We start from the raw sequence: 27,451 nt of genomic DNA on the forward strand, positions 1-27,451 counted from the left end.
GTTTGTTCAGCAGTTGTGAAAGAGCAAAACCCGGTGGCCCGAGCAGTGATAGAAGCTCCATCAGCAGTTCTAGCCCAGCCCCTGCCCCAGGATCTTGGCCAACCTGATTTGTCCTGTTTGACAATATTAGAAATCTGAAGGGTATTATAAAAGCCCAAGATTGTTAAAAAGTACAGTAAAACGTTATGCTCCTACATTCGCCAAGCAGCTTCTAAATAAGTGCTCTGAGATTTTTTTACTGGTGGTCTGTCCCTGTCATTCCTGTTAAATTATATTTCCAGTCCTGTGGCGTGTTGCACTCATCTCTCATGCTAAAGAGCTTTGAGTTCCTTTGATTAATGAGATCCAAATATCATTATTCCTCATTTTTTAAACACTGCATTTCAAAATCTCATCATGATTGAGAATTTCTTCACCTGTATTACTGAGCACCAGACAGTGAATAACTGCTGCCTCTTCTTACTAGAGAATTCATATAATGAAATTGAATGCAACCCTCTTTCCCCATAATTTATTGAATTCATTATTTACAGTCAGAAAGGCTTTTAAGGAAAAAAAACCACAAACAGTCCTCCTTCTCTGCATTTTATCAACGTTAGTATTAGGGAAAATTAGTTTAGCTGAAATATTACAGTGTGTGCAAACTTCAGACAAACCAGAAGTTGTCACTCATTTTTGCAACTGCTGCATCATTTTAAGGGTGGCTAATTGATGGAAGCAAGCGATGACACACTAACAGCAATGCCAGGCACGCTCCTTACTTCGGAGGGTTCTGTTCCATGCTGCTTTAACTGTCCTGTCTGCCATGCTGGGTACACATTCTTGATCCAGCTCAGCAGAGTAAACCAGGCTAATTTAAACACCCATCTGAGGCAGAGGAAACCAACCCATGGCTGAGGTGAAATCAATGTACAGGATCACATCAGCCTTTTTATGCAGGCTTTTTGATAAAACGCTTCTTGTATCCAAGGGAAAAAAAAATAAATCTCTGTATTACACGTAAACAGTCAAATTCATGCATCAGGAAAGCTGAAAAAGTAGTTAACACACTTTGAAATGTGCTGATAAATAGGGACACTGCAAAAAATTTTTGAAGAAAACAATTTTTTGTAAGATTTTTGTTTACCAAGGATTTTATTTAATTCTTTGTCATTAACAGCTATGTATCTCGAATATTCCACCAAAGACTGGTACAGAGAGAATTAACTTCTGAGCCCAGAATAGTATTCTTTTGTCACCTTTTATATATCCCAAATATACACAGACTTATACCCCAAGAGCAAATCTTACTAGTGAGCATGCAGTTTAAAAAGAAAGACATTGATAAATAAATTTTCATCTTCAAAACAGAATACCTACAAATCCTCAGGGCACATTTGTAATAAACACAGGAATGCGTGGGGGCTGGAGGAAGGGAGAAGATAAAGCAGAGTAAGAATAACAGAAAAATGCTTAATGAAAAACCAAAAAGATGTTGGCATTGCCTTTCAGAGCTCTCCAGCTGTGTGCTGCATCTGCAGATGCCATTACAGTAGGCGCACAGAAGTCTGACTCCCCCTCTGGATGTCTGCTTTGGTGTTGCCTTCACAGGGACCCAAGGCTTGAGTATTTTATGACAAGGAGAGAAGCATAGCTCTGGTATAAAGTGCTCTAGTTCCATGAGTTGGATTATTTCCTAGATGTTACATGGCCTCAGACAAAAAAAAATAGTTTTAAGCTATTTTAATTAAAATTTCCTTAGCACAACTATGATGCTTGTTTTCTTTCCAATTATATTTTGCTTACTACAATGTTTGATTTGTTAGCTCTGCTTTTCCTGGCACTTTGGATAAAATAAATATAATAACCTGGGTACCCATATACAACTCCTATGGAAACTGAGTTTACTTTTGAATTTAAGCCTTGTAGAAATTTTGATTGTTATGAATTCTTCCTTTTTGAAATCCAGAGTTCATCTTGGCTGATAAAAAAAGCTCTTAATTTTCTAGAGCAAGTGCTGCAGTGCCAGTCAAGAGCTTCTGCAGACTTAGATCAAACAGCAATATTGTCACTAGAAACTACGAATTTAAAAAAAAATAATATTGCTATCTGTGGAACCAACTTTATCAACTGAGGTATTTTACTAGACATTTTGATTACCAAAACAATTTTTAAATAGTATTTTCCAACATAGCTAATAAGACCACATATCATAAGCTCGGCCCTTTTTACAGAAAATGAGTATAAAGAAAGCCATCTCTGGTGAAGAAAGTCAGGACATAAACCCAACCTTTACCTTTCTAACAGTTTGTTATATGAAAACACTTAAAGGCCAAAATATCACAAGTATCACTACACACTACTACTGTATATCAGAGGTTGAGAATGAGAAGTGAAAAAATAAATGTTTGCTAGTTTTACTATATTATGTTGTCATTGGCTAAATGCTGTTTTTTAAAGAATATATTTCATTTAAATGCAAAACTACCTTACTGGATAAATGCAAAAATGCAAACCTGCAGGAAGGAAGCTATGCTCAGTCAAGAATTTGGCTACTCAGAGTAACCGTTCTCACAATATTTCTTTCAGCTTGCTAAAATTGTATACCTTTTGACGCTTGGAAAATATGAGCACAAGTTAAGACCAGGAAATCTGATGTTCTGAAAACACAAGCAGACCTTCTGAGTTAGACCAAGGATGCTTTTAGCTGGCCACCCCAGTCTCACCAGAGCTGCTAGCAAGGCGTAATAAGGTATATAACAAGATAAGCCAACATCCCTCCCAGTTTCCTACAATCAATGCTTTATAAAACCAGCTGCAGGTTATACCACCATCACTGTGAAAAGACACCAAGAGACCTCCTTCCTGCCTAGAACACGTTTAATCCCTTATCCAAATCATTTACGCTTATAACCTTTGTAAAATATTACAGCAGTAAGCTATATTGTATAATTTAACCAGGCACTCCTGAGAAAATACTGCACTTTATTTGTTTATTGTATCTCCTGGGTTTGTAACCTAGTTTGTTTTGACAGTTAACAGACTACTCTACTTTCTGTGTCCTTTTGCCATCCTGCTATCATTTACGTATTATATTTATACATCAGCGTCGTGGTTTAACCCCCACCAGAAACTAAGCACCACACAGCTGCTCACTCACTTTCCTCCTCAGTGGGATGGGGAGGGAAACAAAAAAACTGCTAAAACTCAATGGTTAAGATAATGACAGTTTAACAGGACAGCAAAATGATACAAATAAATATACAAAACAAGTGGTGGACAATACATCCTCATCACTCAATGCCTGATGCCCAGCCCCCCCTAAACAGCAATCACCCCTTGGCAAACTCCCTAGTTTATACGCTGAGCATGACATTATAAGGTATAGAATCTCCCTTGGGCCAGCTTGGGTCCGCTGTCCTGGCTGTGTCCCCTCCCAGCTTCTTGTGCACCTCCCAGCTGTCAGAGAATGAGAAGCTGAAAAGTCCTTGACTTTGTATAAACACTACTTATGAACAACTAAAAACAGTGCCTTATTGACATTCCTCTCATACTAGAACCAAAACACAGCACTATACCAGCCGTTAAGATATCCCTGCTAAAACCAGGACAATTAGCATAATAATGTTTCAAATTTTTATTTCTATTCCTTTCATAATATACTATGCCTTCTATCTGCCTTGACTACATCTGAACACTGACTTCACATTTCCACAGTGACAGAGATCCTTTTCTGAGTGGCAGTAAATCATATAACGCTGTGCTCACCTACTTGTATGAATAGCAGGGGGTATTTTTCCCCCCATTCATTACTCTGTATTTACTAACCCTAAACCTCACCTACCATTCTACTATCTGCTTGAAGACCTTTCTGCAACTCTTTAAGTGATTTTTTTTCCCCAGGAAATTCACCCCATTCACCCCTCTTCTAGGTCACGAATTAGTTGTGCATCAGAGGTATTGGTAACTAGAGTGAACCACTCTAGTCATTTATTTGGTATAGGATGAAACTATCAGCCACTGACAATACTCTCTAACACAACACAACATTTGTTTATTCCTACTTTTCTTCTTGCTCTTTAGGCAGGCATTGGAAAAGAAAGTCCCTGTTGGGTTAGCAAAACAGTTTATTTAAAAAACCACAGATTATGATTATAGCAAAGCTTCTTGAAAACTGAAGTACAACATACTGGCTGAATCACCCCTTTCAACAATTGTACCGAGTCCATCAAAAAACTCCAGTAGATTTTACAGGCAGAGTTCCTTTAACTAAAAAACTCTACAAAACGTGAAACTTTGCCTCAAGCACAAACAAACTGGATTTGTAAAATACAGATTTATTTTTAGAAACTGCCTACTTTCACTATTTGAGAACAGCAAAAGATCTGTCCAATTGTGCCTGGAACTCTGCTAACAACTATCTATCTTTAAGCGTGGGCTTTGCTTCCAGCTAGGCTCTTTAGAAGTGTTTCATTATAGAAAATAGTAGGTCTGCATTTCCTGACAGTCTGTACAAGCAAAACCTTAGCAAAACCAAAAGTATTTGTTCCTCCAGCTACATGCAATGCAAGTAAAAAGCATAAAGATCACAAGCCCACTGACAGTAAGAATCAGTTGCTTCAAGGCCATGTTTTCTGGGCCTTGGGTGTCCCAATCACAGACCATTTTTTACCAAACTGGTTAGCTGGGTAACCTGCACACATACACGTGCTGATGTCTCGAGCATCCAAGTCTGAGTTTAAACTCAGAATCTAGTACCATAGTCCTCTCCTCTTCAGGAGGTTCAGGATCTGCAGGTGGCACAATCACACAGAACAGGCCCTTCCAGGAAACCAAGGCACCTGGCACTGCTAAGTATTAGCAGCCACTGCCCTGTCACAGGAAGAACAGCAATTAAAATCTGTAGATTTGGTGACGGCAGTGCTAAAAAATGAGCAATAATCAGACTCACTTAAAACCAAGAATGAAGCCTCACAAACCAAATATAAATCTTAAATAATAAATTATCCTACTGCCAATAGGAAACAAACCCAGCAAACGAGGCAAACCAGAACATGATAAAAAGCTACCAAAAAACCTCCAACAAACTAATCTCAACTGTAAAGCCAAAGATGATATTCTATAAGAACAGAAGCACTACATCAAGCAATAGGGGTGAAGAACTGTTGCAAACTGAATGCAAACTTTCCACTGCATTGTCATCGCAGAGTACAAGAGGGCCATGTGCCCCATATAGAAACGTCCCAGTGCAAAATGTTCTGAACTGAACCCTGTGAAGCATACGCAGACCCACTATGGACTGTGAATGTGGTCAAAAAATCAAAAGCAGCAAAGCATCACTTGGAAGTGAGAGGAATATCCTCTGCACTGAACGAAACACAGACATCTTACTTAGTAAATCCTAGCTTCTTTACAAAGAACATCTATGTTATATTTTATCCAGAGGCAAAAAGCCAAACTATCTCAGATATCCAGTTATGGTGTGGTCCTACAAACATAACAAAAGATACAACAGAAACAAGGTCATTGTTGCAGACACACAGTGCAGATGCTCTGTCCCAACTCATCTCAGCTTTATGCTAGAGAAAAGTATTACCAGAGACAATCAGATGTCCCTAGGGTTGGGATGTATGATAACTACTAACATATGTCAAAACAAGTAAGTGAAAGTGTTCTCCTGTACTATGCTGATTAATGTCACAGAAATATTTAAACACTAGAAAATGGTGGATCAAAATATTGAGGTCTTTGTTACAATCAGCTGTGGCAAACCTTGATTATCATGTACAGGAAATATCTTGGATTGCTGAGATACTCAGGGGACCAGAGCCTTTGTTCAGCCATTGGAGCCACTCATTTAAGACAGTTAACGACCCACTTCCCTAACCACTAAGGTCTGGCTACCAACTTAGCTCAGTTGACACTGAGGTTAACTAAGTTAAATAATGAGAGCCATCAGTTGTCTCAGTCTTAAGCAATGGTACCCCTTTCATGATTTGATACGAATCTTGTCACCTAAAGCAACAATATTACAACCTTGTCACTTACACAACTGTGTGTTTCAATCATGGAAGTGAATACAGACTTAGATCTCCATTTCTACAACCATACCACACTGCGTGCCTCAGAGTCCTACCTATATTAAAGATACACACTGTTATTCACAAAACTATTTACTTGCTTTACAGGAAATAACACCTCACCTTAGCGACTCATAAATGTTTACTATTTTACAGCACCTGACTCAAACAACTACTGCCCAGTAAGTGCCGTTATAGAATTAAAGTACAACCTCAAACCCCAAACACAAAAAAAATTACATACAAGCTTTCATATTATATGTAGGAACCATGGCCACTGTCAACCATGGTGTAAACGAACGGTCCCAAAAGAATAGGCAGTAATTAATCTCTATACTCACAAAGCTACACTAACAATTACTGTTCATGGTATCTTCAGCCACTTTTATAATGATAATCTACTTCAATTAAAAAGAGTGAAACAAGTATGGCATGGCTGATTTAATCCTACACTATTGTTTCAATGGAGCTATTCTCAACTGGATGAAGGAGATTAGCATCATACCCAGAGAGATTAATGCCTTCATACAATTCCCAGAAGGGCTCTCAAGGGTGGTAATTTGCTCATGGACACAATGAATCAGCTGCCAAGAAACTCTGACTCCTAATTCATGCACAATTAATTAAGCCACGATAAATAAATGTCCTAAATAAACTAAATGAAGCATGAAATTTTCAAGTTTGATTATGTTCAAAGCAATGTTGAGAAAAGACTTGGTTCTTCCAACGGGATGCTCTATTGATGGTTGTAGATCAAAGGCAAGGTAAAGACACTTTTAAACTGGTATGCAAGGATGTAGAAACTACTTTGTAGGAGGCTAAGACAGTTCCAGCATCAGCATGTGGTTGCTATATGTCTGCTAAAAGTTGCTACTTAAACAGCAGAGCTGCAAAACATAAACTCCCCTGCAGTTTATGAACATTAGCACAATGACAACCATCCTTACCAAAAACGGTGGTATGACCTATTTAGCTGTTGATTTAAGGGGAACTCAAATACTCCATGTCACTAAGCTGCAGTTAATACTTACTGCTGGCAGCGATAGTTGATTATCAGTCATAATCTGTATTTTTTAACCTCAGTCAAAATTATATGGGTAACTCCTTTATGACAAAGTTTTTCAGGACTAAAATTCACTCATAAAATATTACAGATACGTATATATAATTTTAATATGTATAATTATTGCATCCTTATCTGACAGGCAAAAAACATCGAAAGCACATGAATTTGACTTATTAAAATAACCTGTTTTTAAGCGAAGCAGCATTACTTTCTACAGCTTTCAAAATAGAATTAAGGCAAATGCAATCATGCTTAATTTAAAAGCTTATCAAATTTTTTTTTAAATGTAATCAGTCTAGCATTCACAGAGATAAGAATGAAATCTTTTGTCAGACTAGAAATCAGGTTACCTCAGCAGTTTAAAAAACAGAAATAGTTTAAGTTTCCTAATAAAGCACTACCTAGAGTTCAAGGAGCTCTGCGTGTGTGTGCGTGTGCAAGTGGACCAAACGATGCTGTTCTGCAGTGGAAGATGTTTGCAAAGATATGAGCTTTCATCTCTGTCCTTCAGCTGAACAGCAAAGGAAATTCATGCACTTGGACTTTCAACGGCAACAAGTTATTTTAGGGCTCTGAACCAAGCATGGAGACAGCTTAACTTGCAAGAGTTGATAAACCAAACCATTCCCAGCAGTCTGCTCCTCCCACAGCCATACAGGCATGGGAGCTGCTGACCGGTCAAGTGCCTGAAGCATCATAATTTAGAATGCAAAGTCAGATGGCCACTGATCTTAAAAATGCTGCACTGCAAACTCCAGTGTTTCAGGGCTTGAGTGGCCAGCCAGCGCTCAGATGAACCTGCAGTTCAGACCCCGGGGCCAGACCTTCATCACCCATCTCAAGCTAAACTAGCCAGGCATCAGGTCAGATGGCAGGCTGTGCAACTGCTCAGTGAGCTGAATTACTCATCATCTAAAAGTTCAATGGATTTGCAACAAATCATGAGTGTATTTGCAAACCCTTTACCATCATTCACCCTACACCTATATATGCAAGATACTTCAGTACATATTCAGTTATGAACCTTCATACTAGTTGTTCAAAGCTGATGGGACTACTAAAGTGAAATCCAACCAGGGTAAGGACAAGGCACATGAGGGAAGGTTTTCAGAGGCCACTAGGGCAGTAAGATACTCACTTATTTTTAAAAAAAGGCAACACCCCCCAACCCAAAACCACTCTATCACCAGAGCAGGGCATTAAATTTGCCAATGACAGTGTACACAGGCACATGTACAGAAAGATAAAACAGGCTATTCTGCTTTTTATTTCTATGGGCTCTGGACTATTTTGCATTAACTAGCAACTGCGGAAATTCTTTCCATAGTAAAACCACTCAGTTGCATGTTTTCTCTTTAAGTGTTTTTTAAGTACAAAATAAAAATACATATATCTCTACATTCCTTAACTATAACAAAGGAACGATATATATTGTTAGGAACAATATAAACAGGAATACTGCATCTCACTAAGAAGTTACCCTGCAACAAACAGATAATCCAAGTATTCCAACAGTTTCCAAAATAGCTTACTATCAAAACTCACTGCATTTTGTGGTTCTAACCTAAATTACAACTTAAGCTATATTATAAATACTTGTCTCTGCAATTTACATGAGAGAGTTTTCCCAAGCATTACAGGATTGAACTATTCATACAAAGCTTTCAATTATATATGGTTTTAACTCCATCTATACTATACAAAGCATAAAAGACAGACAAAGAAGCTAACTGAAGGAAAGAATACTGTGGGCCCTCAAATATCTAAAGTCTAGACAGAGCTTCATTACATCTGGACTGTGATGGCAGAAGAATCTCAAAATAATCTTAAATTCTTCATGTATTTGGCATGTAACACATGAGTAAATAGATTTACTACTGAACTTTTCATGCAGAATACAATTTAGAAGATGAAAGTAATACTATTGATAGACTGCCTGTTATGTATAAAAAAAGCCTCTTGAAAGGAAATCCAGCAGAAGTCATTACTGCTCTGGTTCCAAAAAAGTCAGACTAGATTCACATTTCTCCCCCATCTTTGGCAGTGTGGACATGCGCTTTAGCAAACAGGACCACCGAGGTTAACAGATTACTAACCCTGCACCACCCCTCTTCCTTGCCTACTTCATGCATAACCTAGATCAGGACAGTCTCAGTCACAACAGGACTGATCTTCTGTCAGTATTCTGCAACATCAAACAAAGCAATCAAGAGCCATAGCCATAAAGGGGACGGGCTATTGCAACAGAAACTTGTGATGCTTAACTTCCCTGCACTTCACAAAGTCCACTAAAGCAGTTTCCCCACCCAATGTCCACAAAGACAGGCACTCAAGGATTACATCCACGGGATTCAGGAAGCAGCGATAAACTCAAATCCACAAGAAAATGCTCAAGAGGAACAAGAATTAAAAAGTACATATCTTTAGAAGCTAGGCAATCAAACCAGGCTCTGAGGCAACATTTATACAAGAGTACTCAGAATGCTTAGGGATCCTTGTTCAGACACCCCCTTTGCCACTCCATAAAATAGAAATTTAAGCCACCTTAAGTAAAAATAATAATAATTAATAAAAAAAAAAAGCGTAAATCAATAGCTCAATGACTGGTATGCGCATGAGAGATAAACCAGGAATCCCGTTCCCCTGACTATTTAAGTATTTTAAATAAGGTGATACAAGATCAATACAAAAAAAGCAAGAGACATTTTTGTGCCAGAAAGCCATACAAATTGGAGATTATCTGTCACTGCCAACTCAGCCTGGAAGGAGCAATCAGTCTTCTTCCCCACAAGTTACTCAACTCCCCTTTTCTGTATCCAAGCCAACACTACAACGCCAGGGCATTCGATGCCCGTTACCATCACAGTTACTAGCATGGCAAGAAAGCCAGGTTTGTGGATGAAAACCATCTCTGCACAGACCAGCATTGGCCCATCCAGGTGATCCTGCTCTGAGTCCACCCAGGAACACAGTTACATGGCATAACACCTTTAGCTCAAAACTGATCCACTCGGACCGTACAAAGCTCTGCAAGCAGCCACACTGTCACCTGCATCAAGTTTTCTCTCTTTGCAGACGGCGGCTAACCATGCTACGGAGTACGCTGGGGCAGAGATTTTCCATGCAAATTGCGAAAATCATCTGGCTTATGAAGTTAATTCCCATGCTAATGGTGAATAATAAACTGCCGCCTTGAGCTTCCCAAATCCAACAAAATGAAAATTAACCACATCCACTGATTTTCTGCCCATATCTCATAAAAATGAGACAGTTTGTCTCATGGCCAGCCAAGAAGTGTGTCAGTGTCTCGAGGTATGACCAACTGGAAATACTAAAACCAGATCAACGTAAGAAGTGCACGCAGTGATGTAGATAAATGCAGTTTCCTGGGCTTCAACTCAATCATCTGACTTGTACATGCCTGACTGATGCCATGTCTTACATAACAACAATGTGAACGGATCAGTGGAAGTTTACAGAAATTAGTAATTTCAGTAATTTTAATGCAGTACTATATCAAATGCTTTTCTGAACTTCAAATAGACTGGCTTAGTCCCCAGAAAAATTGCCCAGGTCACTTTTGTCTCACACGCAGAGGCTGGCAAGGAGGATGGGATCTTCTGAAAAAATTTTCAGTAACAGTAACACAAGAGCACAGACCAATGCATCAGACAGAGCACGAGTGACCTGAAAGTCTTGAGCCACAAACTAGAGACAGTTCAAAAGAACAATGGAAAACTGTATGGCAGCTTCAGTTTGTTTGTGTTTGGAAAGCTTTCACCATGCTCCTAACTTTCTATATACTTAGCATTCACCATGCTCCTAACTTTCTATATACTTAGCATTCACCATCTGCTGTAAATTTGATCCAGAGTAATTTTCTGTAAAATCTCTTCTGGGAAGATCAGTGTGCATGTAAAATGGAAAAACAGTCATTCCACTTTAACTTCTAAGGCTAACACTTTCACTACAGCTTGAAAGTATAAAATTATAACTATTATTATTATTATTCACAGCGTATAGTTATTGTAATAGGAAAAACAGTACTTAAGATTTTTAAAAATATAAACATAAAATATTTTTTAAAAAAGATGTGGTACTTCATTCTTAAATATCTGTGAGCAATAGTTCTTATCTTCCATAGAGGTATATTTCTTTTATGCATTTTTGTTCTGTTATTTATTTTTATGAAAATAAAATGTCTAAACCAATTATAAACTGAGTAGTTACAGACTTCTGCTCTGTAGACATATGTATACATCTTAATTAAATTACTTTCACTTATTAACTTTTATTTACTCTTAATTTTTATTTCTTTTGAGACACAGAACAATCTGAAAGGCAAGAGAGCAAAAAAAACCCAACTTACTTTTAAATATTTTTTTTTAAAAAACAAATTCTAAAGGATCGATGATGCAGCTAGTAAGGAAAGAAGCCAATTCTTTTACCACACTACTTTATGATTCCCTCCTCCTTCCTCCAAATGCAAGATATCCAAATATACTAAAGGACTCTCCTAACGTAACTAATGGTGTTACTACAGATGCTTCTTTTTGCCCACACTGCCTCACAGTCTTTCTTCAATCCTTCAAATCTCCACTCCAATACTCGACACTTTAAATACACTGCCACCACCTGCTAGTGACATCAAAGAATCACAGGAGAGACAGCTTCCCAACATCTCGTTGTTTGCTGTAGCACAGAACTAACTTCTCACTACTGCATGGGACAACCTGGTGTGAGCTTTCAGCCACCCTTCACAGGAGCCAGTCTAAACAGAAGCAGGTACGTCCCCAGCAGCTTTGTCACACCGCAGAAATCTTCACCCATGAGAAGCTGGGGGCTGCAGGAAGCTCACAAACAACGTGTACGTATTGTACAGTAACTTCGCAGGCAGTCAAGGGACTCACATTTGCTCTTCTTCTCCTTCACAGATGCATCTTATAAAGAGGAGGATGCACCCACTTCCTTATCAGAGCCTTATGCGGTAGCACCTCTTCCTTCTCCTTCTTCCCCAGCATCTCATTCCTAGACTGCTGCAGGTAAAAGGCAGCACACACCCCGTGTGTGTGGAGGGGAGTGTCACTTCTGAGGCAATGCTGCAGCACCTTGCAGCTGAGGTAGCTTTAGGGAAGGCACACAGAGAAACAACACTGTGCAAGTAGTCACTGATAGGCCCACCAAAGACATGGAAAAGGACCACAGCAGCTCCTGGCCCACCCTGCTGCCCAACTGATAAAGGATTCAGAGGATTTAGACCAGTGACATGGGTGACAATTTCTGCTGGAGGCCTTCCGTTCCCCTCCAGAACTACCAAACTATTGGCTATAGCAGTAACCGGTGGGGGAGATGCAGAAAAGCATATAAGAAATCAGCCCAATCCTAGCGAGAGACCTCCATCTGTACCATAAACTGCTTCTCAACCCCATCCACAGGCACCTAAGCACCCAAGCGAGGGTGGCAAGAAGCATGCTTGATGCAGCAAGGTGGCTGCTGGGACCCTTCCTGTTCTCCCCAGTTCTGAATGCCTGTATTAGCCAGTGTGTACCTGTGGTTAGCCCACGTGCTAATTTTGTTGGTCATGGTGCCTTTCTTCCCCATTATCTTCCCTATCTCTCTTCTAAAAACTCAAGGCCAACTTTTCTTCTACCCTTTTATCTTATGATCTGTGGGCCATGTTAACCATCAGCAGCTCACATTTTGCAGCTCCAGGAACACCCCACAGAGATAGCCCGTACCCAGCTGCATTACTGATCTTTGCTTGAAATGATGACCTTGTACCTTCCTAGCAAGAGCCTTAGCTCAAGTGAAGCAGTACGGAGCTAGGAAAAAGTCTTGATAAATGGGTATCACTGGGCTATCAGGAGGCTGGATGGGTACAATATCTCTCTGGAAAGCTGCTTTTAATTTTCCCATGCAGGATGAATGTGTGTAGAGTCTGGCCACCAAGTGCTTTGTGAACAGGAATGTTGCAGTGGTTACTGAGACTGAAGAAATCTGGTTGTGCAGGTCCTCTGGGGAATACAGCATGGGCCAAACTCGGAAGATGTGGTTAGTCTCTGAAAGAACTTGATCTACCAGAAGCTTAAATATAGGAAAGATGATTACTCCCCACTTCACCCCCACCCCAAAGCTCTTGTCTGTCTCACCACAGGGATGGAAAGGAGCAGATATCTTTCATAAAATGATATCCTTTCTGTCCTCCGGAGACTGATTATCCAGACCTGTCCCCTATGCCTCTATATCTTAGCAAGCTTTTCTACCCCATTTACAATAGCTGCTTACACAGCTCTTATGCTCACCTGCACAAGTCCCTTTTTTCTAGTAGCTAAGCAGAAAGCAAGCAGTCTCCTCTCATCTCCACTATGCAGTTCAGGAGAAAAGGGTAGACATATGCATCTTTTCCTCCAACAAGCAAATTACTACCATGATTGCTGCACACAATACACAGAAAAGGTCCAAAAAGGCAACAGGAGACAAAGCAACCATGCTTTCCCCATAGGGTTAGTAAATCAACAGCGAACAGATGGTGTGAGAGAGAAAAACGCACCAAGCTTTGTGGTACAGACACTCCCACTCCCTCCTTTTGGAATGGAGCAGGGAACTAAAGAGATGACACCACACTAGTTTTAGAAACTGTCATATTTAATCATTGTCAAACTGCGAAGGAAAGCACTGACATTTGATAACATCACCTATCCCATGTATTCTTTTCCCGGACCATTCAGTTTTTGTGGTCTTTATCAACAAAAACATAGATGACATTCTGAAGCCAAGTTGTCATCCTGAACATCACGTCCATCTTCCAAACTGAAAACTAAACTTGTACTCCATCTCCACCTGCATGCAATAAGGGCATGTGGCTCCATAAAACCTTATGACCAAATGAGCACTGTGGACAAACACCATCTCTCATGGTTGTAGGAACACATGTAGACAGAAAGCTCTCTTCAGAAAGAGGGCATCAAAATACTCTTCCGGCTACATTTATAGAAGACATAAATATCATGAGCCTTAAGACATACACAAATGTACCCTGGTGGCTCATCAAGGCCTGCAACAACGTTGATGTTGCCATAGCTGCCATGGGCCAATACACTGGATGTAAGCCAGTAATGAGATGCTTCATGCCACACAGCTTGAAAAGTCATGGACAGCCAAGGGAAAACTATGGGCTACCTCGACACAATGATACACAAATTTTGTCCACTTCTCTACTATTCAAAGGAAGATAATGTGAAAAATAACCTTTGAAATTGTGGTCACCACATCACTGTCAGCAGAATTGTCCTCTCTAATCTGATTTACTACTGATCAGGTGAAGTTCATGAGGTTCCACAGGGCAACAGCTACTTCCTTAGAGAGATGATCTTGAAACTGCAGTTTTCAACGTCTGAAAGCTCTGTACCCACTGTTGGCTTTCTCCAACTCTAAGGATGATGAGTTCGCACCAGCTTAGGTTCAGCTCCCAAGCCCTAACCACCTCCTATCAATGAAGGCAAATCAGTTTCAAATTCAGCAGCTCTGTCCATGTTTTTCTTCCCTATATAATGGCTTCAGGGCAGCTTGCATGACTCCATTCATTCACAGGTGTCCTCCTGGAGTAGGGTACAGCCACAGCAGTGAGCCAATCACTGCACACTTAACCATGAGTTGGTTTAGTCAGTGACCACGCTTTCCATACGAGTGTGGAGAAGAGGCGTTCCAAGATGCAGGCTGCACAATGAGACTAGGAAGCCACCAGGGCTGGCAGCTGCACATGAGCATCAGACAGGGCACCGTGGAAGGGAATTCAATCTGCAATAGGATACCAAAGTATTTCCCAGAAAGGTCTGTTGTTGAGAAAGATCTGAAAGACAACTTTCTGTAGGCCAACTCCAGACCTCACGCACAGTAGGACTGGTCTAAATCTAGTCTACAATAAAACCCCTGTGTCTCATGCAATGTGCTAACTCTCAAGAAGTGTGCTAACAACTTCACCTAGTGATCAACTCCCACAACACCAAATTACTTCCAAGTGTAGACATAGTCTCTTAACATGGATAAAGATGAGGTTCTGGAAATCCCACTGTCTGCACCATCTCAATGAACCCCAGTTACAACAGGGTAAATACCCTCCCTTCATCAAGCATGCATTACTTCAGATCCCCATGCATTCCAAGCAGCATCCTTTCAGAACAAGGAGCAAGACATGCTCCATACTATTCCAGTTATCAAGCCGACAAGGAATGCTGTTCAGATAAAGCAGCGTTAGAATTTGCAGATGACTGATATGCTTAAAACCAGTGTAGTAGGATAATGCACATTCAGCTGTCTGGTTTTAGACAATCTGCAAAAGCTCAGCACACTTGATAAAGGGCCTCAGTACCACAGGTAACACACACTTTTAGTAACTTTGTTTACCCACAGGAAGGTGCAGAGATGGTTTATGAATGTGTTGCTGTAACAACCACTCTAAGAACTAATGATGACATATGTTACTTTGGAACACCTGAAAGCAAAGAGTGAAAAACAAAACCAGACTTCCCAAACGTTCATGGTATGGTACAAAATGATGCAGATGTGTAAAATTCATTTATGTTTTTGACCCCTTAGCCAAAGCCTTTCTACAAGCAACACTGTGATGCTCCAAACAGAATTTCTCAAGTCCAACTGCTCTGTATTTCTAGAGACAGAACCCAGCACAGAAGTCAGCCATGCTGCTTTATTACCATTAATAATTAATATAAACCGTCTATAAAAAAAAAAGTGGCATTTACCAGCTTTCATTTAACAATCAGCAATTTAGCTGTTTCACATTCAAAATCTTTTGTGACCACCACTTTGTTCTAATAAGCTAGAAAAGTTACCTCAGTGTGCACAAAGGATTGCACAATGCACTGCATCACCGTATTTACCGCTTTTTATACAAGCTTTCCGGGCCCCTTACTATCACTGCTACATGATAAAGAAATAGAAAAAAGTTACAAGCAAAACATAAATTAAAGAGTCTTTTGTGCTTGTTCCACTGGGTCAGTGTCCACACCTCTGGACCACTTCTCCAACTCAGGCTCTGAGGCAGCATCGGGGACAAAACATAACTCCAGGTAGATAGTGAAGATCGATTGTTTTCCTAATTGAAGCAGAGCTACCAAAAATTTAAGAGCAGGGATATAAACTTTGAGTTTTAAGTACTAGTGGTTTATATATTACAGCAAGCACTCCTCAACTGGTTTTGTTAGTTTAAACCAACCCTAGTTCTTGCACACTTCCCCCACTGCCGCAGCCAGTTGCACTGAGCTCTCCATAGACACACGCATTCTGGCACACGGTCGCAAACTCAGAACTGAACGGAAAACTCACTACTGAATCATTTTCCCAGCCTCTCTGAGGTACTTTATTGTTCTTTGTGGAATATTTTCCCGTGTTTTGTACAGTCTGCTTTAAAAATTCACTGGCAAGACTTTTGCCTTTGTATTTTATAGACCTGTAGATATTACCCAGGTCAGAAAGTCTTAAGGGCTTGTCTACAGTGGACACATTCCAGAACTGCAGCGGAACAGATTAACAGGCACGAACAAGAAGTTACACCACAGGAACATTCTCTGCTCTGCTGGAACAATGCCATACGTTAACAACCTATTCCAGGATAGTTAAAGTAGGAATTATTTTAGAACTAGAAGTTACTTGGTTTTGATGATTACCACGAGGTGGAGTTACATCTATTTAAATACAGCCGTAATGAACCAGCTATTCTGCTGTGTCCATCCATTCTCCTAGACCTTCAGCCCCCCCAACCTGAACTAGTAATAAGATGAGCAGCATTACTGTTAAACTGCTTTGAGATACAGATGCTGTAAGCGTCTGCAAATAATTAAATTCCACTGTCACACAGCTGTTTAGCTAACATACACAAAACTTCACTCCGCAAAGCCCTGTGGTTTTACTTTCCTCAGATCGTCACTTGTTGTATAAACAAAACTAATCCAAATATAAAGCAAACTGAAGGCGCCTAAACTCAGTTTGCCAAGTTGAAAGATCAGAATAAAAATAAAGGGAGGGGTGAGGAGAGCAACTGGAAATTATTTATTTTCTATTGCAGAAAATAAGATCCCAGAGGGACTATCATCACTAGCCAGACACCCGAAACAGAGGCCTGTAACTTTCTTCCTGCTCTAATCAGTTCAGTGTTCTGGTTTATAAGCACATCACTACGAAGGGCTGATATGCAAGGCAGAAATGCAAGACCACAGATGATCTGATGATCCAGCTGACTTCCTGGAAGACAAGCACCACCTCAGACAGTGGCTCCACATGATCCTCTAGCAGAGAATTACTATGAAGACACCATCCCAGAAATGCCAATTTAACACCTTTCTGGAAAGCAGAAAAACTCTACAGAAGCCTTTCTGCTCCAACAGACAAAAAGCAGAGCACAATACCCTGCCCCTGCCGCTGTCCCCACCCTTCCAAGAACAGGCCTGTAGAGCCTTGAGAGTGAGACACAGGAGAGAGTTACGGCTGTTTAGGAGTGGACTTCACTTTGAGGTAAGACTCGCCCATTTGTTCTTTCTGGAAATAAACACTCCAGATAAGTGATGGGAAGATGTTTCCAGAGGAGACAGGAGCAGGAAAAGGACTAATATTAAATCCCTTCCTGCACAAAATACTTCGATTTCTTGAAGAAGTCTCTGCTGTATGCCCTGAGATTGCACAATTAAGCAGCTTGCTCAAAGTCAGTTAAGATAAAGAGAGGAAAACATTACAAACAGTAATCTCAACCCCCAGCATTTAGACCATGCCCAGCCTTGAGAAGGCTGTGGGGATGGAAGGGGGAAGAGAGAGATGGAATTAAAAACAAAGCCTTAAAGCCTTCCTACGCAGGATCAAAAGAAAGAAGTTTCAACCAACATAACATTAAAATTCTTTCTTTGGTATGAACAAAGTTTGGACTACCAATTACAGAAAAATTCAAGCTCTTAAAACAACAGTCTCCTCCACCTCCCAAGCTGCTGCCTCTTTACAGCTGCAAAATGAAATGAAACAATATTCCAAAAGTCATTAGCTCCTCCTTCTCTGTTCCAACACCAAGTCCCCTGAAAAGAAAAACCCTTTGACAATCCCTAGAAGGCTCCCTACTGCAATCAGCCATGGACAAACTAAACTAGCCCAATTACTGAATACCATGTAGAATCACATCAAAATGTGTAAGTGACATTGGTAAGTACTGGTCTTCCTCAGAACAAAGGCCCAGCAATGAACTGCCCTAAGCTTATGGTATTAACTCCAGCCACAAGCAAAAAAGTCAACAGGAGCTACATACAGCATGGGGAGGAACTTCCTTACCCTTTCACCAGTAAAGCAGCTATCTGAAAAGTTTAGTTTAACCAAGCAGTCAATCGGCACTGCTCAATCACAAATAAAGGCAGGCAGATCAGCACACATACACATTAGGTAATTTAGAAATGTCTGGACACTAGAGCAGCAAGGTATACCAAATTAGAGGCCAGACAGTGGCAATGACAGGACACTAAGCAGCAAATGAAACCCGGTAGGGAAATCAAATCCTAATAGACACTGCTGTTCCACACAGCCACCTAGTCAGCTGGCTGAGTAGCAATCAACTCCTGCAGTAGTCAAAGGTTATCGTAAGGGAGATAGAGTGGGAAAAAAGAGAGAAAACCAACAAAACCTCTCACTACCACACAGGTTTTACGAACCAGCTACATGAGAACAGGTAAACCATGAACCCCTTCCAGAAGGAACTCCCTCCATGCAGAATGCATACACTACGCAAAAGTTACTGACAGTTCAGGAAAATCAGTCATAGCAAACTAATGAAAATAGCTCTGTAGTCTCTCTGCTGTAACATCAGCACAATTGGAAGGCATGAATACTAACAAAAGCTGGCTCAAAAGCCATAGTCCAGACACGCCAAGTGAGAACCAGCAGCAAGCATATCTCTCTTGATGATAATGGCAGATGCTGTAGAAAGAATTTCTGACAAATCATGACAGAAGGCACCACACAAAGTTTACAACCTGCCTTCCAATTTGAAAGATGAAAATTTATCTAAGATGTGTATCTGAATTCAGTTGCTTCATATAGGAATCGGCTTTGATACCAGGATTTCCCACACATCTACACCGGGCTGGCAAATACAATGTGAAACCAAAGCCTGTGCCCTTCCAGGCTGGCAGCTAGAGGCCAAACAGGGAATCCCGACTATCCCAAACAACACTAAAAGAATGTTTTGACAACGAAACCAAGCTCCTCCTCCAAGCTCAGTAAAGAATATGCAAATAAGACTTTAGTAATAGTAGCCATCTCAAATACCACCCATATTTTTTTTTGTAAAACAGAAACTTCTTAATTTTCAACTTGCTTCTGCTTCACTTCCTGCACAGCACAAGACAGTAAGCATTTCAACACCTGCACTAAGATGTCCCCCCCATCCTCTTACCACTGAAAAGTCATTATTAAAACAGGTTTAAAACTTGTTTTACAAGCCTCTCACCCAGAGAGGTTCTGGCCCTTTGTAGCTATTGCTATCGGCAAAGCCTTTCCACAAGGTGGCATATTCTCAAAGAAGCCATATATTACAGTCAGTTCAGGTAAGAAAAGCGTTTGTTTCCAGGTTAAAAACTAAAAGAGGAAAGTTGCTCTTTCAGTCAGAAGCTTCAACATCCAGTCAGAAGACAAGAGAATGCAGAAGCCACAGTGGAGAATAAGAGTAAGAACAAGCTTAGTTATCTCTCCTTAGTAGATATAAGCTAAGGGAGAACAAAGAAAACTTCTAAACATTATTTTGGCACTATCTAAGTCCAGGCAGGCCATGATATCATAAGCTATGTCCCCAGAGAACTTCAAGAACTGCTCTGTCTATTAGTGAGGTGCCTGGGCTCTATGCTATCAGCTCTGCCAAAGAGCTCGGAAAGCCCCATGGCTGTGCTACACCCATTCCTTTTCCGCTCTAATACAAGAGAGAAAGGGAAGGTGCCTATAGCGGCCTTACACAAACATGCCGCGCCAGCACACTCCAAAAAGATTTAAAGAAACATCTAATCACTAAACACCATCTGCCTTGTTCAGTGCGACACATATCACGAACGACTCCTCAACGACAAAAACACAGGTCGTTTCACAGCGTTTACAGTCACACACGGGGGGGGGGGAGGAGTGAGGGGGTGGGGAGAACGTACCTCCATCTGGAGCGCAGCTGTGTCCTGGTCATAGTGCCCCATGATGTTGGGGAAAAAAGTCATGTTGTAGGGCATTCCCGCACACCTGGAAATAGCGATGGGTTCGCAGGTGAAGAGGCTGTGCCCTCGCACCAGAGGCAGGAGGAAGCCGCAGGTGGCGGCCAGCACCAGCGCTGCCATCTCGCCGCGGCCCCAGCGCGTCCCGCGGTCACAGGGCGCGGCTCCGCCTCGGGACACGGAGGACGGGCCCCCGCGCTGGGGACACGGGCGAGGCCGCCCCGCATCGCCCCATCGCGGCCGGCGGCGCTTCTACCGAACCCCCTCTTCCTCCGGCCTGAAAAAGACGGGACAGAGCGATGATCGCCCGAAGCGGCCCGGCGGCCCCTTCGGAGGCTGATCCCGCCTCGCCCGCGGCCGCCGCCCCGTTCCCAGCCCCGCCCTGGGACGCGGAGCCCGCGGGGCTGGGCGAGACCCGGCCGGGGAGGCGGCCCGGGGGCCGGGGCTGGGCTCGGCGCCGCGTCCCCGCCGCAAACCCCGCCGAGGAGCCGCTCCCGGTGCGTTGCGGTGTCCCCCGCGGCCCGGCGGCGATGGCCACGGACAGGATGTGGCGTCTCGGGGGGGCGGGGGCGCGGGCGGGGCGGCCCGCACCTTCCCGGCCCGCACCTTTCCTGTCTCGCATCTTCTCCCCGCTCACCTTCCCCTCCGGCATTTCCCCATCCCGCACCTTTCCCCATCCCGCACCTTTCTCCATCCCGCACCTTTGTCCATCCTGCACCTTTCCCATCCCGCACCTTCCCCATCCCGTACCTTCCCCGTCCCATACCTTTCCCTCCCTGCACCTTCCCCTCCGGTATTTCCCTGTCCTGCGCCTTTAGAATCATAGAATGGTTCGGGTTGGAAGGTTCCATCTTAAAGTTCATTTAGTTCCAACCCCCCCCTGCCTTCCCGCGCCTTCCCCGTTCTACACCTTTCCCTCACTCGCCTTCCCCTCCGGCGTTTCCCTGTCCCGCACTTTTCCCATCCCGGACCTTTCCCTCACTCGCCTTCCCCTCTGCCCTTTCCCCATCCCCGCACCTTCCCTGTCCCGTACCTTCCTGTCCTGCACGTCTCTCATCTCACACCTTCCCTCCCGACACCTTCTCCCCACACACCTTCCCCATCCCGCACCTTCCCCATCCCACACCTTTCCCTCCCCGCACCTTCCCCTATGGCGTTTCCCCATCCCGCACCTTTAGGATCATAGAGTAGTTTGGGTTGGAAGGGGCCTTAAAGATCATCTAGTTCCAACCCCCTGCTGTCCTGCACCGTTCCCTGTCCCGCACCCTTCCCTGTCCCACACCTTCCCTGTGCCATAGCCTTCGCTCATCCTGCACTCTTCCCATCACGCACCTTCTCTCCCCACACCTTCCCGCCTTGCTCCCCGCCACCACCCAGGGTTGCCCATGCCCACCTCAGATACAACTTGAGTCTCAGATGAGAAAGTCTCCAGGGCTGAACACACAGGTGTCGATGGTGTAAAAAACCTACCCAGGTAATACCTGGCACTTAGTTTTTCGCACAGGTACTCAATACTAACTCTGCAGTGTGCTGTATAAATGCTGAGGTGATTTAGTGCATCTGGGTTGGGGCAAGCACAATTACAGGTTGGGTGGAGAATGGATACGGAGCAGCCGTGCTTGGCTTGCTGGGGGACGAGAAGCTGAACATGAGCCAGCAATATGCGCCTGCAGTCCAGAAAGCCAACCACAACCTGGGCTGCATTAAAAGAAGTATGGCCAGCAGGGCGAGGGACGTGATTCTGCCCCCATGCTCTGCTCTCGTGAGACCTCACCTGGAGCACTGTGTTCAGTTTGGGAGTCTTCAGCACAGGAAGGACAAGGATCTCCTAAAGCAAGTCCAGAGGAAGGCCACAAGGATTATCAGAGGGCTGGAGTGCCTCTGCTATGAGGACAGGCTGAGACAGTTGGGGTTGTTCAGCCTAGAGAAGAGAAGGCTCCAGGGAGACATTCTAGCAGCCTTCCAGTACCTAAAGGGAGCCTACAGGAAGGCTGGGCCAACTTGGTCCAGTGCTTCACCACCCTCACACTAAAAAATTTCAGCAGTGCTTAGCAATGTTTGCAAAACCAGACCTGAGGTAATGCAACCTAACTATAAAAAAGATGAAGGTTACTAGGCAGAGATGACTGAATTTCTCTTTGCAGAGCCACCCAAGGTCTCATAAGGCTGCTGTTTAGCTATGTAACTCACTCTGCATTCCAGGACTGGAACAGGAAACACAAGATGCTGAGACATGCAAATCAGGATTAGAATTGGTTTGACAACCTACAGGCAGCACTGCCTCTCTGCTACTGTGCCCCAAGGTAGTCTGTGCAGAGCTAGGCACGTTTATCCAGATAATCTACCCATAGATGGTAGAGTATGAAGCTGCACATGGTTATTCAGAGGACCACAAGCACCTAAAAGCCTCTTCATGCAGATCTTTTAATTTCCTGTGTCACCCTACAGAAACACAAAACCTCTCCAGATTCCCTTATGTGAAGCCATTTTAGCACGTGTATGAATCATGAGGAGGATTAGACCTACCTGCTGCAGATCCACAGAGCTGTAATGGAATTAAATTTACTGTGCCACAGGCAACTGAATGGGGAGGTGACTGTCATTTTCCCAGCAGGTTTCACGGGTGACAGTAATGAAATCTTGTCTGCAGGTTGTGGAAGTGAGTGTGTTTGAGTGTACAAAGACACCTATGCTATTCTCTGTCATAGCTCTAGTTCTCATCTTCCAGCTGGCTTCTCTTCTGGTGTCTCTGAGCAGCTCTTTCCCATCCTAGAACTATCAGCATTTTTCTTTTCATGAGCTCCGGGAGTGGGCTGCACACTCTGCAGCTTTGGCAGCGAAAGCACTGGGAGCATGCAGGAAGGACTCTCTGTACTCCACATCTTCAGAAGCCAGTCTAGGGAAGTTCTTGCTCAGCCTTTGATGAAGTCACTGAGTTGCTCTCCACTCCGGGGACACCATCAGTTCCTCAGTTCCTACACTTGAGGCTTTGCAGTGTCAGGATTCAAACTCAGCAGGTTTCTACCAAATCCTTTTTTCTTTCTAATTCTATTGACTAAGGCTGTGGGCATTTCCATGGACACAGCAGCAGAACTATCTAGGACCATCTATACCAAGTAACAAGTCTCTGCTTCCCGGTACGTAGGGTTGATAAATTCTCAGACAAGCTTCTGGAATAATATTAATATGTGAAAAACAGTGTGTCTTACATGATTTTCATGAAAGCTTAAAGACAAATTTTGTTGAAACCACCAAAGAAAACTCGAAGGTCTGGAAATTTCAGCCAAACCACAAAATTTTGTTAAAGTAACATGCACCTGAAAATTGGATATTGTGAGGAGTTTAGCAGCCTTAGCTGTAAGCTCAGCTAGTATCATACTGCATAAATAGTTCTTGAAGACTCTTATGTTTTTGTTAGATGATGGGAAAGGACAAAGAAAAGGAAGGATGAGCCCTTTCTTCAATCACATTATTAAGATGCTTTCTTTCCTCACAACCTAGTTGCTGAGCAAGTTATTCCAGAAGTTGATTCTCAGAGCTGTGATCTAAATATATTTGTTTCTGGCTCTCAGCTAACCAGAGTGAGGGGTGTGAGCACCATCGCAGGTATCTAGCAAAGCACCTTTAAGTATGATTAAGTGTTTTAAGCATGTGCTCAAATATATTGCTGATTAGGGATGCAACTACTCGGATGTGTAAGTACTTTGCTTTTCCAGTACTGGAGAGATTCTTAACATTTCAGTTAATATAATATTAATTTGCTGACCTTTCTCTGGCACTGCTTCAAACAATTATAGTTTAGCAATTTTTGCTACAAAGAGTTGAATTGATTTAAAGTCTTGTTTAAATCCTAGTTCAACTTCAGATGCCTTTTCACAAATGTAGCAGATGGAATTTTAGCAGTGGCTGATGGCAGCTTCCTTCCAAGCCCTGCAGGCTCCTATCACCCTTACAACAGATGTGGTAGAATGGATCGTGTGCCATCCCCTCCACACCCACACTCCACCCGTCTAGTTTAAACTTATCCTTGGCAGAAACATTGACAGCTTACCTGGGCTATGAACTGAAGCACCCTTTTCTCCTTCAGATTTTTGTGGGGACATCCATTCAGGAAAGGCAGACAACAACATGACCACGCTTACCTGTTGTGTAAATGTGTTAGTGCCTCGTCTGCTCATGCACTAGGGAGGAAGGATCTAAAATGGTTGGAGTTGTCAGAAAGAAGCCTGAGACACGAAGGGTATGCATGAGTGTGGCTTCAGTGCCTGGAGTCTGCACACAAGAAATTGTCTGCTGGCTCAAGATTTCTCCTGTTGGCACATCTAAAAGCTTCATAACTGAATTACCCTGTCGGAACATTGTACCCAAATTCGACTTAATGTAATTTAAATATTACACATTTGCCAGTTACATAGTTTGATGTTGGTTGATTCAGTTATAAGATTCATAATGTTCCTATTATTCTGCATTTAAAACACATTATTCATAATTTGGTGAAATTTAAAAGGATTAAATAACCAGTAGATGGCAGCAATAAATCCTGTTGTAAGACCTAAATTGAAAAATGTAATTCTTGGATTTTTTATCAAATGCATTTTGGAAATTAAAAAACCTAGACAAAACAGCATTATTGATATAATTTATTCTTACTATTTTACAGTAATAGTCGGAGGAAACATTTCCATTTATGAACAGATTGTGTTTCCCAAGGAAAAAATCTACTGTTTAATTGAACACATAAGCTCATGAGAAAGGCTTAGTAAGAGCACACTGTTGGAATGGGTCCAGAGGAGGGCTACAAAGATGTTCAGAGGGTTAGGGCACCTCTCATATGAGAACAGGCTGAGAGAGTTGGGCTTGTTCAGCCTGGAGAAGAGAAGGCTCTGAGGAGATCTTATAGTGACCTTCCAGTACCTGAAAGGGGCTACAGGAAAGCTGGGAAGGGACTGTTGACAAAGGCTTGTAGTGATAGGACTAGGGACAATGGGCATAAACTGGAGAGGGGCAGATTTAGACCAGACATAATGAAGAATTTCTTCACCATGAGAGTGGTGAGACACCGGCACAGGTTTCCCAGGGGAGTTGTGGATGCCCCATCGCAGGAGGTGTTCAAGACCAGGTTGGATGGGGCCTTGGGCAGCCTGATCCAGTGGAAGGTGTCCCTTCCCATGGTAGAGGGGGTTGGAACTATATGATCTTTAAGGTCCCTTCCAACTCAAACTATTCTATGATTCTATGAATCTATGTGTTACAGTAATTTCATAGTTATGTAGAAAATCCAGTCTTGTGAGATAATGCCTTATGAGCACTTCTCCAAGCCCATGCAGCTGTGTCATCTTAAACCTTTCTTTATAAGACATCTTCTTCCGTAAAGCCTTTAAAGTACCCCCCCACATTCCTCAGCACCAATAAAAATTGGAGAAAGAAGCATACTGAGAAAGCCAGAAGGTTTTTGCATTGCCTTGTGCTATCCACGTTACTGAGTACTTGGAACCTGTGTCATCTTCTTCCTCGAACAAAGTATGACGTATTTAGACTCCAATCCTTTAAAATATTATGTCTGTGTGGGTTGTGACACCCACACATAAGAAGATGTTGATTTCCTTTATGTTAGAAGGATCTCATCTTTCATTTCCCTGTAAATGACACTGTGCCTTCATAATGTTGCTTTAATAAAACAGTGATTATGCTAATAGTATTCCTTTCCCAACGGGTTACCTCATCTAGCCTCAGATATTAAGCACAATGTAAGCTAAACAGGAAATATCCTTGTAAAGAGTAAACTTTCCTAAGAACAGTCAAGGTTTTTTTCATTCCTTGTAGAGTTTTAGCAGCTGCCCTCACTACTGTTAAATCTGCAGCTTATCTTCTTGGATGGCAGTAACAGTAGCAGTGCTGGCGGGTGTTTTTGCTGACAGAGCCTATCTTATCTCGTTTCCACAGCTGGGGCAGTGTTTTCTTTGGACCATGTCATGAAGGCTAGGGGAAAGGAAATCTGTGCTACAGGGCATGAGTCATTTCCAATGGAAAAGACTTATACCAACCAAGCACTCTGTTAGAGTGGACAAGCAAGGTTCGGGTGACGCTGACAGCAAAACAGAAAGTCCTGACTTGAATGGTGTTTGTCATTGCTTTGTTCTTTGCTCCCTCCAGAACACTGAGGCATTAACTTGAGTTTAACTGTTCCTATCAATATGATGTGCAATCAGCAAAGTGGGATTGACTTCACACATATTTCAAATGCTGCTTTTATTGAGGCATGAGAGTGGCAGTGTTACAACTAAACAACAGTTTTGGAAGGTCAGGCACTAACTACTACAAGGTGATTTCAAAGGCACTCATCAGCATATTAAAGGCAGAGTAATGAACATCCACAGCACTGTTGGAGGGAATTGGTCATTACACCCATCCCATATGCAGCTGATGCATACTCTCTTCCCATCATAGCAATCCTGTTCTGCAGGGACTTTCCAAGTTGAGGGGAACTACTTCACAGAGTACCTTGTACAAAGAAAGAGACCTGTCTGCAAGGACATCCTCCTGACAGCTCCTCCTAGGGGGATTTCTGGAGTAGCAGATTCACTATTTGCTAAACTGTGAATGAAGAAGTTCAGATAGGAAGTACAAGTTTTTGATTTTCATTGCTTCACAATCTCATGTTTATCTTTAGCAACATTTCTCTGAAATTCTATGGAGTAAATTTATTGTTAATGTATGAGAATTAAGTAGAAAATATCATGATCGCTGTACACATCATCTTTACAAATAGAACTGTTTTCTGTAAAATTTTAGGTCACTGTTTTGCTCTGTGTATGTAATAGTAAAATGATTTGAATTTTATAGTTTCAATACTCTGAAATAATAAATGGATTTTCTTTTCCTACGATGCTTCATAGGTACTCCAGAGCTATTGCAAAATGGAAACATCATGCAGAATACTAAATATGCTTTCAGCTGAGACACACAGTTCTGCCCAAGATCAATGCAGAATACAAAAATGAGTCACACTTCAGATCTTAGGGTAACCATAACCACATAACAACTCATTTCTTGGGTTAATAAAATCTGCTGCACTCCAGGACTTGTGT

The 27,451-nt window shown here is 42.2% G+C and overlaps 1 protein-coding gene across 1 annotated transcript in view; it reads right to left on the reverse strand.

Annotated features, from left to right (window-relative positions):
• The window catches only part of FZD6 (frizzled class receptor 6), a 35,121-nt gene extending 14,239 nt beyond the window's left edge, over positions 1-20,882 (reverse strand). Inside the window, exon 1 of the mRNA XM_054058561.1 lies at positions 20,307-20,882. Coding sequence (XP_053914536.1) covers positions 20,307-20,486 — 180 coding nt within the window. The 5' untranslated portion in view covers positions 20,487-20,882. The remainder of the gene's footprint in view (positions 1-20,306) is intronic.
• Between the last annotated feature and the right edge of the window lie 6,569 nt (positions 20,883-27,451).

Source organism: Cuculus canorus, chromosome 2 (genome assembly GCF_017976375.1).
Source record: "Cuculus canorus isolate bCucCan1 chromosome 2, bCucCan1.pri, whole genome shotgun sequence".
NCBI lineage: Eukaryota > Metazoa > Chordata > Aves > Cuculiformes > Cuculidae > Cuculus > Cuculus canorus.